Source organism: Fistularia commersonii, chromosome 14 (genome assembly GCF_037954325.1).
Source record: "Fistularia commersonii isolate RoL2024-O1a breed Wild chromosome 14, RoL_Fcom_v1.0, whole genome shotgun sequence".
Taxonomy (NCBI): domain Eukaryota; kingdom Metazoa; phylum Chordata; class Actinopteri; order Syngnathiformes; family Fistulariidae; genus Fistularia; species Fistularia commersonii.
In genome coordinates this window covers 10931743-10944126 of record NC_141297.1, presented here as the reverse complement: position 1 = coordinate 10944126, position 12384 = coordinate 10931743, and the positions used below count along the sequence as shown (strand labels likewise).

The 12384-nt window shown below is 41.3% G+C and overlaps 1 protein-coding gene across 1 annotated transcript in view; it reads left to right on the top strand.

Annotated features, from left to right (window-relative positions):
* Positions 1 to 12384, top strand: part of sema3g (semaphorin 3G) — a 74349-nt gene that overhangs the window by 26457 nt on the left and 35508 nt on the right. Inside the window, exon 3 of the mRNA XM_086159317.1 lies at positions 7948 to 8010. Coding sequence (XP_086015443.1) covers positions 7948 to 8010 — 63 coding nt within the window. The remainder of the gene's footprint in view (positions 1 to 7947; positions 8011 to 12384) is intronic.

Genomic DNA, 12384 nt, shown 5'->3' with positions numbered 1-12384 from the left:
TGTGCCAAGAGCCTTGTTAAAAACATATCTAGAAGCTCAATTCAGGCTGCAAAGAAGCTATCTATCTAACAAACAACAAACCAGCTACCAGCAGGCTAGCACCCCACTAACCAGACACCACTTACCTACATTAGCCAACAACAGCCTGAAGCATATCATCTAGGTTTTCAAGTGGGCACCTGCCATTATTGATGTTTCGTTGACCTAGGCCCACAACACCTCAAGATGGCTTGACAGTGAACTCCACCGTCCTGCTACATAGCTGATCCACAAGCTAACAATCTTTCTCTAACAACATCCCCAGCTACCATGCTTCCTCCTTAGCCAAGACCATTCACTTGCTCATTCTGCTGCCTGAGACATGTAACTGACCGCAAGTTTCAGGCTCTGTCCGCGAATGCCAACATATGTCTAAGCATGCCCAACCCAGAACTGAACGGGCAGGCAGCATCCTTGCTCAACCAGCCCCTATGATAAACCTAATTCTATTAGCCTCAATGCTCCACAACTGTCTCCACTTCAGCATTTTTCTTTCCACATTCTCCCAATTCAGCCACGGTCCTTGCTTTGCCTGCGATACTGCTCTAGTATGTCTTATTACATCCTCTTGCTTATGTTTTCCTTCAGCTGTCTTTAGGTGGTCCTCACTTAACGATGGGGTTACATTCCAAGGGGTCTGTTTTTAAGTGAGTTTGTTGTTAAGCGAAACACCATTTCCACAATACTACCGCACAGTATTTGCATACATATCAACCATTTGTACCGTGCAATTTACCTTTTTTTTCCCTTTAATGTTTATATCTACATGAATATAGGCTAATTATAAGCACGGGTACTCTGTGGCCAGTGCATTCGGCATGTATTTTAATATTATCGCAAAGCCCGTCGTAACTCCGAGTTGTCGTTAACAGAGTACGTCATTAATTGAGGACACTTCCTGTACCTGTGCTTCCTCTTTTCGGCAACACTTGCCTTGCTTCACACCGGTTTTCCTACACCCAACCCTAAGCCTCCACGCCCATACTGCACCCGACCTCCCTATGACTAAGGGCTGCCTGAGCTGCTGCACTGCCTCCTTTGGGTTCCACTCCCTCTCTGTTCTAACTATGTTCTAACTCCCTGTTCTAACTATGGGTGCCACGCTCCTAACCTCTGAGTCCTTTGACTGGATGAGAGTCATATCTAGTCTAACTTTAGATGAAATGAGAACAACTTTATTTATCCCGAAGGAAATTGTTGTGCCAGAGTTTCAGAGTTAGCACACTTGTACTCTTCTGACAAACTAGAAACTGGCAACTCCCACATGCCTTTCCCATACAAGGCTGCACTGCTTAGACAATGTCAAATATATTTTTCAAACAAATTATACATACTTTCTTGTTGATCGATGTAGCGACAAGAGATGGTTGATAATGCACTTAATAATGAGAGCTGCATATCGGCTTTTCTTGACATTTTACTGTACTTGAAAGGTAGAAGACAGTCAGTGATTTATGTATTGATCAATTGAATGAAAAACAATTCCAAATTCATGTTGATTGCTGAAGCTATGGTAGGCTCATTGTTACCATCTTTCTTTTAGCTTAAAATAAAGCACTTGTTGCTGTCCCTTCTGCTTCTGCTCTTTACCCAAATATTTCGTCAGGAAGTCTGACATCTAACAGGAATATGATTTTGTTTCAGCTAAAAAAGAAGCTTCTCCAGAAATATTTTGTCATGAAATGCAACAGTCTTTGCTGAGATTCAGTCAGGTTTGACGTAACTATTCCCCTCCAATGACGACATCTTTTTGCAATCCATGATTTCATAGTTTATTGTGGTTTGTGTATTGCAACTTATTTGGAAAGGTGATATGCAACGAACTAGGCCAGTGACTTCTTTGGTGTTGGTGTGTCGGCAGCTGAGGCTCAGCTCATTTAATGCAAAAGAAAACAAAAATAACAATGTGAAGTTTGTGAACTAAAACACATTTTAAAAACTGGCTACGGTAATGCCAGTGAGGAAATAATTAAAGGGGGTCAAAGCTGAAAGGACTTGTGGCTGAAGAGAAACATTCGGGAGCATTCCATCTAACAGATGGAATGTTTGACAATATAACTACAACAGATGGATAACAGACAATATAGCTACAAATCAAGTGACAAGCTCTTTATATGTTGATTACTTATCTGTCTTTCTTGTCACATTTCCAACAAACCTATGCTGGACTGCAGGCCTAAATATATGTTTATTTTGTGCAGACCTGTCAAATTCCAAAAAGAAGAAAAAAGCAAAAAAAAAAACGGAATTAGATGAGTTTAGACCTTATTATCTTATCCTTAAACAAGGATAAGATAATAAGTCATGTATACTTTCCAGTTAGAGACACAACTTGTGGAATATTTTGATTGTTAAAGTCCCAATGCAATTCTTTCCACTATAAATCAGAGCAAGAGTGTAGTGAAATTGACATTTGTTGCAACATGATCTTCAGACCACAAAGCATGGGCTAAAAACAAGTCAATTGGCAGATGAAATCAAATCTGGAATGTAAAACCGATTCCATCAATGATAATTGCCCAGGGAACAGCAAATAATGATTCTGTTCATGTAAATATTTGATGATGGAATAGATACCTGGATTTTATCACTTGGAAAATACATACCATTTATATACAATCAGCATTTATTTATTTTATATGGTTCATGCACCTCTTGTTGATAGTTGCTTATATTCAAAATGTGGTTGTCTGTCACAATGGATTTTGGTTGCAGAGGTTCCTTGCAGATCATGTCCCCATGGCCCAGATTCAGTACTATAATCTCTTAGGCCAGTGGAAAACACAGAATCCATCAATGGAATAAATTATTTAGCTGTTTCTTCATGAGTAAGAACATCAAAAGACTGTCAGACATGTTTTTCAGTGCCATTCTAAACTTGTTACATCCTGCTTTGAATGTGATTTTCTGACTCCAGCTATGCTCAAAAGAAGAGGCAGAATATTACTATATGATTGTACACATAACAAATGATTGGTAGTGTGGTCTGAATGCATACCAATGATACAAACAATTCTATAAATAACACAAATCAAGTCTATATTGTTTATCATCTGTAGTTCAAGAGCATTCAAAAGCTGACATTGAAGGAATGGAAGATACAGATGCCTGCAACCCACATGTATAACTCTGATCACTATTGCATTTCCAACAAGAAAAATCTAACATCAGATCAAAATAAACATAATTTAATATCTTTATAAATTTTCTCTAAATTGATCCCATATGTTTATGCTCGGGCCAAGAATGACAAATGACTTCACTAAATGCCCGAACATTTTTGTGGTTGGCTGACAAACTTCAAGAATATTAGTGATGAGATTGTCTTTAACCTCTTCACAAAAAAGGAAAAATATTGAAAACAGACTGCAACAGTTAAAGTAGATCATTGGATGAAACCATACACAAAAAGAATGCAGCATCATTTGTTGCATTTGGAAGAATTAGCAATCGTCACAATAATGAAAAGAAAAGAAAAGAAAAGAAAGGCATGCTGAATCTAGAAGGTAATAGTTACAATTATTATCGAGTCTATATGGATCACACTCAGTCAGACCCTCTTCTTTCTGGACCTTTGGATAGACTGACCTACGGACCTATACATATGGCCATTAAGTCTTGCAGCTGGATCCTCCCTGTCATCAAAAGACTTGTAGCCCAAATCAAAATTGGATATCTAATAATGACCATTTGTAGAAGAAATATTTCTCAACAATGATTCTATACTGATAAACCAGTGACTTGGCTTAAACATGCTGAATTAAATCCAACCCTGTTCAAATCATGTGGTCAGGCAGTATGTTGTGTTTTTGACCATTTTATCCATGCAAAATTGAGACATTTTTGAACAAATTGAACTCAAGAAATACAAAGAGATCTTTTAACTTACTCTTGTGATTATTGTGCAGCAAAGCTTCACAGCTATAAATGCACCTGATGATATACCTAATATTTATACTGTAACAGTAGTGATGTTAATATATATACATATATAATATTTTTATCTATGTATATTTATTATATTCTGTAATGTAGCACAGACCCACCAAAATGATGTCCTTGTATAAGTTTGTAGTAAAACATTTGCCAAACATGATACATTTAAACTTCAAAAATGCAATGTTTGCTTATAATGATAGATTTGTCAGTGAGAAGGGAACAATATGAAGTGATGGAAGTTGGTGTGCAGCACCACCAAAGACTTTGTCTTTTATGTTGCTGGCTGCATAAAAATCTCAACAGTGCTTTGAAGAGATAAAGTTGCAGTGATAAAGTGTCAAGAGGTAGTTAAACAGAGGAAGAAACGTGGATGGTTGGTGGAGTTCAGCCATATTTCATGACGTGTAGAGAATGGATATCTTGCATGATGGGTGGAACATTGGACCACAGCGACTCAGTCATCGCCAGTCAGGTTTTAGGCAGTGCATCAGGATCAGTCACACATGCTCTCAGGCTGCTGAATGTTAATGTTCCAATAACTGCAAGAAAATTTTTGGAAAAACAGACGCACCCATTTTGCTCTTTGCTTTGTAAAATCCCCTTAGGGTTGCCATTGTGATAAAGCGATCTCAAACTAAGTTACAGTGATTTGACATTTTTAAGATGACCAAACTAAAACTGCTGCAATTGCAACATTTTTTCATAGTCGACCAGATCAAGGGGAATCTATTGTTCTCATATTATCCTTAATTGGTGGTTACGTCAATTGAAAAAGAAGCATTAGTGACGCAAATGGGCTGGAAAATTGAGATAAATGTACAAACATTGAGAGAAAGGCACAAGCAAAGGTGTAAACAATGTCTCTAGAGGGGGGAGAAAATGATGTAATATATTCTAGACATAAATTCACTGAACTCCTGTTTAAAAAATGACATATGTAACATGTTTTGCTACTTTTCCAATGGATAATACAAGAAGAAAGTTCAGGAGTATCCCCAACTATTAGTGAATAAGCTGGGAAGAAATGTTAAAGGTCCAGTGCACTCAGAGACAGGGAATATTTCCAATAATGAATGTCAGTCGTTTTTTTTGTTAGCTTGGAATGAATTAGCCTTTTAAATCCATTACATCTGTTGCAGATGGTTTTCCACAAACCCAGTCATGTAACATTCAAGTAACATCTTTACATCTATACTGATAGTTTTTCTCAGTTTATCCTGCCTCTTCTTTTCTCATATTCAATCAAACTTTACAAATTTCATTTATTTGAGCTAAGCCATTGATAGAGAATGATTTGCTGACTTTTTCACATTCACAGTAAGACTTATTTATTGCTAAACTATGTCCCTTACTATTTTTGTTCCCGATCTCATTAAGTGATCAGTTACCCTTTATTGATAGCGTGCTGACTGCAATGACTTTATATCAATTAAAAAAAGAAAAAAAACAGTTATATATGCATCTGTTAAGGTTCGCAGCTAATGAAACTGAAGAAGCCTCTTGGATGGGAGTTAAAGTGTCTTCAAAAAACCAAATCCAATTGTCATGAAAGACTTGACAATGATAGACATATCTGAAGCAAATTTACCAGAGTTACAAAAGTCACAAAACTTGGGGTGGATCAAACAAGGTGGCTAAAACCATCTACTGCCCTTTTTAAGAATGGCCCCAGCCCACCATGACCCACCACCATGTCTTCTTCTTCTTTTCCTTTCAGCTTTTCCCTTCCGGGTTTGCCACAGGGAATCAGCCTTCTCCATCTAACCCTATTCGGTGTATCCTCCGTGCTCACACCAACTAACTTCATATCCTCTCTCACTATGTCCATAATTTTTGGGCTTCCTCCAGAGCTCATGCCTGGCATCTCCAATTCTGTTGTCTAGTTAAATCACTATCCCTCCTCTGTTCATGGCCGAACCATCTCTGTCTGGCTTGTCTGACCTTCTCTCCAAATTATCTAAGATGTGCTGTCCCTCTGATAGACTCATTCCTGATTCACTCCTGACTCATTCCCTCATTCCCACCCCTTCAATTACTGAGACACATGACCAAGTCATGACTGAGAAAAATTATTTTTCCAAAATCTCTCCATGATTATTCACTTGAAATGCACATGTACATGCTGCATGTGAACATCACACAAAAACTCTTCATGCACACTTTGGCTACATTCAGTCATTTTTATGCAAGTCAGTACAGTTTGTTTTCCTCCCTTCTTTCTTTTCTCTCTGTAAGCCAAAACAAAGTGAGTTTTCCTATTGAACCAGACAAAGCCTCATTGTCTCATAGAAAACTCTTGGGCTGCAGGAAACTACAGCAGTATGCATCTCACTGACGCCAATAATGTATTTCTGCAGTAGCAACTTTCATTTTTCATTGACACAGAGCCATGTGACAACCAGTTCCATTGTTCCACTTTGAAACTTGCTTATCCCCTATTGTCCCAATGCTTCTTATAATTTTGAGTGAATCAGTTTAGGATTTACACTCTTTGAAAAGTGTCCATTGATAGAATTAATGCTTCCATTTTCAAGCTGAAAATTGTTTCATAAACAAACACACAATAGTGAGCAGCTTTCCCATATGCCTGTCACCAATTTTCATATTAATTTAAAGGCACTACACACAAATGGTGAGTCCTGTGCCAACAAGGACATGACTTTCATTTGGGCATTTGAATGACTAAAAGGAATGATATGATTATGCAAAACGAAATAACGACCTTCCATCTCAACATGGAGACCCCCGTCTTAGACAGAAAAAGGAAATGACGTAATTAGCAGCATCATGATGCTGGTATTTCCAGATCACCAAGGTTTTCATGATTTTAATTTAAGTGAGGCAGAAAAACAACACACACTGATCTTGATATCTCAAAGAAGCATCAGTGTGATATCATAGTGAGAACAATACATGATTATCTTGAAATGTGACCATCTTTTTTAATATGAAGAAAACTAGAGCTGGTCAGCTTTTCAACTCCTCTTGTCAGAGGTTGAAATGAGATAGATATTTCCAAGTGGAAGCTTAAGGTCATACCAAACCCCACTCAGCCAAGTTTGCTGACTGAGTTTGAAGTTATGGAAATTTACTACACTGGAGACATCAAAAAAGCTGATTCCTTCCAGCAGGCACCAGCTTGCATTATTGGTTGAAGGATTTCCAATTAATTTATAGCCAATGATTCTAGTATAGAAGCGTACAGTATCTACTGTATAAGCTTTTGCTGTTTTCCAAAGTATCTGCCAGCATGTGGCTCCCAGGCAACATTCAAAGGTTCCATTTTTTCACATTTGTGGCTTATACATATCACCAGCCTCATTCATTTCTGTGGCGATATGAAATAAACATAGCCATTGCACAACCTCACAGTGAAATTATTCAGTGTCTGTATTAAGATTTGTGGAGAATGGAGTAGCAGATAGTCTTTCACATGCCATGTAATCAACACTTGAGAGTTAAAGTCCAAGTATATATCAATCATCCCTTTTTCCCCCCGCTCTCATTTCTAATGATGTAGTATGCTGCAGGGTTTTCGTGGGCCAATTGGGGTACATGTGTTCATGACTGGATCGTTGTGTTTATTGCTTGATACACTCCTCATCTTCTCTTTGCAAGAGAAGGACAAACTTTCACGTTCAATTCCACATTCATTCACATTCTTTCACATCCTACTCTGCACTGGCATTAAAAGCCAGGGTACCACAGTTTGGCTTCTGAGCAGGTCTAAATGAAGCCTCATAAGCCTCATATATGTCATTATGATGTGCCCAGTATCAATGTATTTGTCTAACGGGGAAAAATACTTAGGAAACAGCAGAAACTAAATTACAGGGGATCAGAGTGGTGTATTTTGATTACGAGATAAATAGGCCAATTTTTGCAGGGTGGCCAAATAACACACAAAGTAATGAGATAATCATTGCACTCTTTTTTTGTGCCCTCCCCAACCCCTGAATTCCTCAACAGCTCTATTGGCCGCCATTACCAGGCAACAGAGAAGACTGCATTCAAAGGGGGAAGGAACCACAGGTGAGTTATTCATCCTCTGTGCCTGTACAAATGTTAGCTATTGTGGGTGGAAAGCAAACGATGACCCACAGTGAATTACTAGTTATGCCAGTAATTTTTATCTTGTTTTGTTTTTTAATCGTTCATCATGCTGACAATTCCTTAAAAATCTGTATTAGTTAACCATTAAGCACAAAGCTGTGCCTGTTTGTAAAGAAAGTTGGCTGGCAGATGAGCTTATACACAATCCTGTTGCCTTTAAAATTTCTGTTCCATTTAGTCTAAATCTGCACTTTGTTCTTACCAACCATTTCTTGGAACCTACACTATATATAAAACAGTATTTGGTCAGCCATCCAAATAATTTGAATTAGGTGTTCCAAGCAGTTTTGGTTGTCTCGCATATTTGGTTTTGGCAAAAGTTTTACGCCGGATGCCCTTCCTGACGCAACCCTCTGCATTTATCCGGGCTTGGGACCGGCACAGGGAGACACTGCTCCGTGTCCCCCCAAGGCAGGCTTGGAGAGACACGGGCCAGTGCCGCCCTGAGGCTGCATTGGAAATGGCTGTAGTGAACACCTTTTTCCAGAAAAAACAGGAACATAGGGTAACTTATAAGAGCGGAGGTAGGAGCACGCAGGTAGACTACATCTTGTATAGACGAGGTAACCTGAAAGAGATCAGTGACTGCAAAGTAGTTGTAGGTGAGAGTGTAGCCAGACAGCATAGGATGGTGGTTTGTAGGATGACTCTGGTGACAAGGAAGATGAAGAGGACAAAGGCAGAGCAGAGGACAAAATGGTAGAAGCTGAAAAGGGAGGAGTGTTGCATGGTTTTCAGGGAGGAATTGAGAAAGGGTCTGGGTGGTCAGGGTGAGCTTCCAGATGATTGGACAACAACAGCTAGTGTTATCAGGGAGACAGGTAGAAGAGTACTTGGTGTGTCATCTGGAAGGAAAGTAGATAAGGAGACTTGGTGGTGGAATGAGGAAGTGCAGGAGTGTATACAGAGAAAGCGGTTAACGAAAAAGAAGTGGGATACTGAGAGGACTGAAGAGAACAGACAGGAGTTCAGGGAGGTGCGGCGAAAGGTAAAGATAGAGGTAGCAAAGGCAAAACAAAGGGCTTATGATGACTTGTATGCTCGGTTGGATAGTAAGGAGGGTGAGAATTATCTATACAGGTTGGCGAAACAGAGAGATAAAGATGGAAAGGATGTACAACAGGTCCGGGTGATAAAGGACAGAGAGGGAAATGTATTGACAGATGCTAGAAGAGTGATGGGAAGATGGAAAGAGTACTTTGAAGAACTGATGAATGTGGAAAATGAAAGAGAGGCAAGGGTAGAAGAGGTGATTATCGTAGACCACAAAGTAGCAAAAATTAGTAAAAGTGAAGTGAGGAAGGCATTGAAGAGGATGAAGAGTGGAAAAGCAGTTGGTCCTGATGATATACCTGTGGAGGTGTGGAAGTGTCTAGGAGAGGCAGCGGTAGATTTTCTGACTAGATTATTCAACAGGATCTTAGAGAGTGAGAAGATGCCTGAAGAATGGAAACAAAGCGTGATGGTGCCTATTTTTAAGCATAAAGGGGATGTGCAGAATTGTGGCAACTACAGAGGGATAAAGTTGATGAGCCATACAATGAAGTTATGGGAAAGAGTAGTGGAAACTAGACTGAGAGCAGAAGTCAGCATTTGTGAACAGCAGTATGGCTTCATGCCAAGAAAGAGTACTACAGATGCAGTATTTGCGTTGAGAATGCTAATAGAAAAGTACAGAGAAGGCCAGAGGGACTTACATTGCGTTTTTGTAGACCTAGAAAAAGCATATGACAGAGTGCCAAGAGAGGAGCTCTGGTATTGTATGAGGAAGTCTGGAGTGGCAGAGAAGTATGTTAGACTGGTGCAGGACATGTATGCTAGCTGTGAGACACTGGTACGGTGTGCTGTAGGGGTAACAGAGAAGTTCAAGGTGGAGGTGGGACTCTATCAGGGATCAGCTCTGAGCCCCTTCTTGTTCGCAATGGTGATGGATAGGCTGACAGATGAGGTTAGACAGGAATCCCCATGGACCATGATGTTTGCGGATGACATTGTGATCTGTAGTGAGAGCAGAGAACAGGTAGAGGAAAATCTAGAGAGGTGGAGGTATGCTCTGGAAAGGAGAGGAATGAAAGTTAGTCGCAGCAAGAGAGAATATATGTGTGTGAACGAGAGGAACTCGGGTGGAGCGGTGAGGCTACAGGGAGTGGAGATCAAGAAGCTGGAGGATTTCAGGTACTTAGGGTCAACAGTCCAGAGCAACGGAGAGTGCGGAAAAGAGGTGAAGAGACGGGTCCAAGCAGGTTGGAATGGGTGGAGAAAAGTGTCAGGGGTACTATGTGATAGAAGACTATCGGCCAGAATAAAAGGAAAGGTGTACAAGACAGTGGTGAGACCAGCGATGATGTATGGACTAGAAACTGTTACAATGACCAAAAGACAGCAGGCAGAACTAGAGGTTGCAGAGATGAAGATGTTGAGGTTCTCTTTGGGAGTGACCAGGATGGATAGGATCAGGAATGAGTCTATCAGAGGGACGGCACATGTTCGATGTTTTGGAGAAAAGGTTAGAGAAGCCAGACTGAGATGGTTCGGTCATGTACAGAGAAGAGATAGTGAATATATTGGTAGACGGATGCTGGAATTGGAGCTTCCAGGCAAGAGGTCTCGAGGAAGACCAAAGAGAAGATTTATGGACATAGTGAGAGAGGATATGAAGGTAGCTGGTGTGAGAGAGGAAGATACAGAGAATAGGGTTAGATGGAGAAAGTTGACTCGCTGTGGCGACCCCTAACGGGAAAAGCCGAAAGAAGAAGAAGAAGAAGAAGAGGTGTTCCAAGCAGTTCTATTGCCATAGATGTGTAAAATCAAGCATCTAGGCATGCAGACTGTTTTTACAAATGTTTGTGAAAGAATGGCAATGATGTTTGGGTCTGCCTGGTCTGACCGGCATCCTCCCCCACCATCAGAGCCAGCTCACCACCAGGTGGTGATCAGTTGACAGCTCCGCCCCTCTTTTCACCCGAGTGTACAGGACATGCAGTCTCAAGTCCGACGATACGACCACAAGGTCGATAAAAGAATTGTGGCCCAAGGTGTGTTGGTGGCAATTGCACATATGGACACCTTTATGCCTGAACATGGTGTTCATTATGGACCATCTTTGACGAGCAGAAGTCCAATATCAAAGCACTGCTCGGGTTCAGATTGGGGGCGATCGTTCCTCTTAATCACGCCCTTCCAAGTCACACTGTCGCTACCCAAGTAAGCATTGAAATCTCCTAGTAGAACGAGGGGGTCCCCAGTAAGAACGCTCTATAGCAGCCCTTCTAGGGACCCCAAGAAGGGTGGGCAAACTGAACTGCTGTTGGATGTATAGCCACAAACAACAGTCTCCACCTGAAGGCGGAGGGAAGCAACCCTCTCGTCCACTGGGTTGAACCCCAACGTGCAGGCACCTAGACGGGGAGGCAATCAATATGTCCACACCTGCCCGGCACCTCTCACCAAGGGTTACTCCAGAATAAAATAAAAGTCCAGCTCCTCTTGAGAGGCCTGGTTCCAGACCCCATGCTTTGCGTTGAGGTAAGTTGGTCCAGCCACCGCCCGGCTCACATTGCACCTGACCTCCTTGCTCCTTCCTGTGGGTGGTGAGCCCAGGGGAAGAGTGACCAATGCTGTTCCTCCAGGCTGTGCCTGGCCGAGCCCCATGGGTGAAGGCCCAGCAACCAGGCACTCACCATCGAGCCCTGCCCCCAGGCCTGGCTCCAGGAGGGGGCCCCGGTGACCCGCGTCCGGGCATGGGTAAACTGAGTCCAATGATTTTCTTCTTCATGGGAGGTCTTCTGAGCCACACTTTGTCTGGTCCTTCACCTGGGACCTAATTGCCTTGAGTGACCCCCCCAGGGTCATAAAGCCCCCCACAACATAGCTCCCAGGATCACTCGGATGCACAAATCCCTCCGCCATGGTAAGATGGAAGCTCATGGTAGGGACCTAACTTTATGCCAGACTAAAATCAAACCTGATGATATACCTATGGAGGTATGGGATGTCGAGCAGAGGTTGCTGTGGAGTTGACGACTAGATAATTAAACAGGTTCTTAGAGACTGAGAGGGTGTCTCACGAATGTAAGAAAAGTTTGGCGATTTTCAAGAACACGGGAGATGTGCAGAGCTGTGGTGAATACAGAGGAATTAAGTTGATGAGCCATATAATGACGTTATGGGAAATAGCAGTGGAAACTAGACTAAGAGTCGAAGTAAACATTTGTGAGCAATTGTACTGATTCATGAATAGATCAATACATATCCAAATGCACTGCGGACAGCAAAGTAGGAATTTCACTGTAC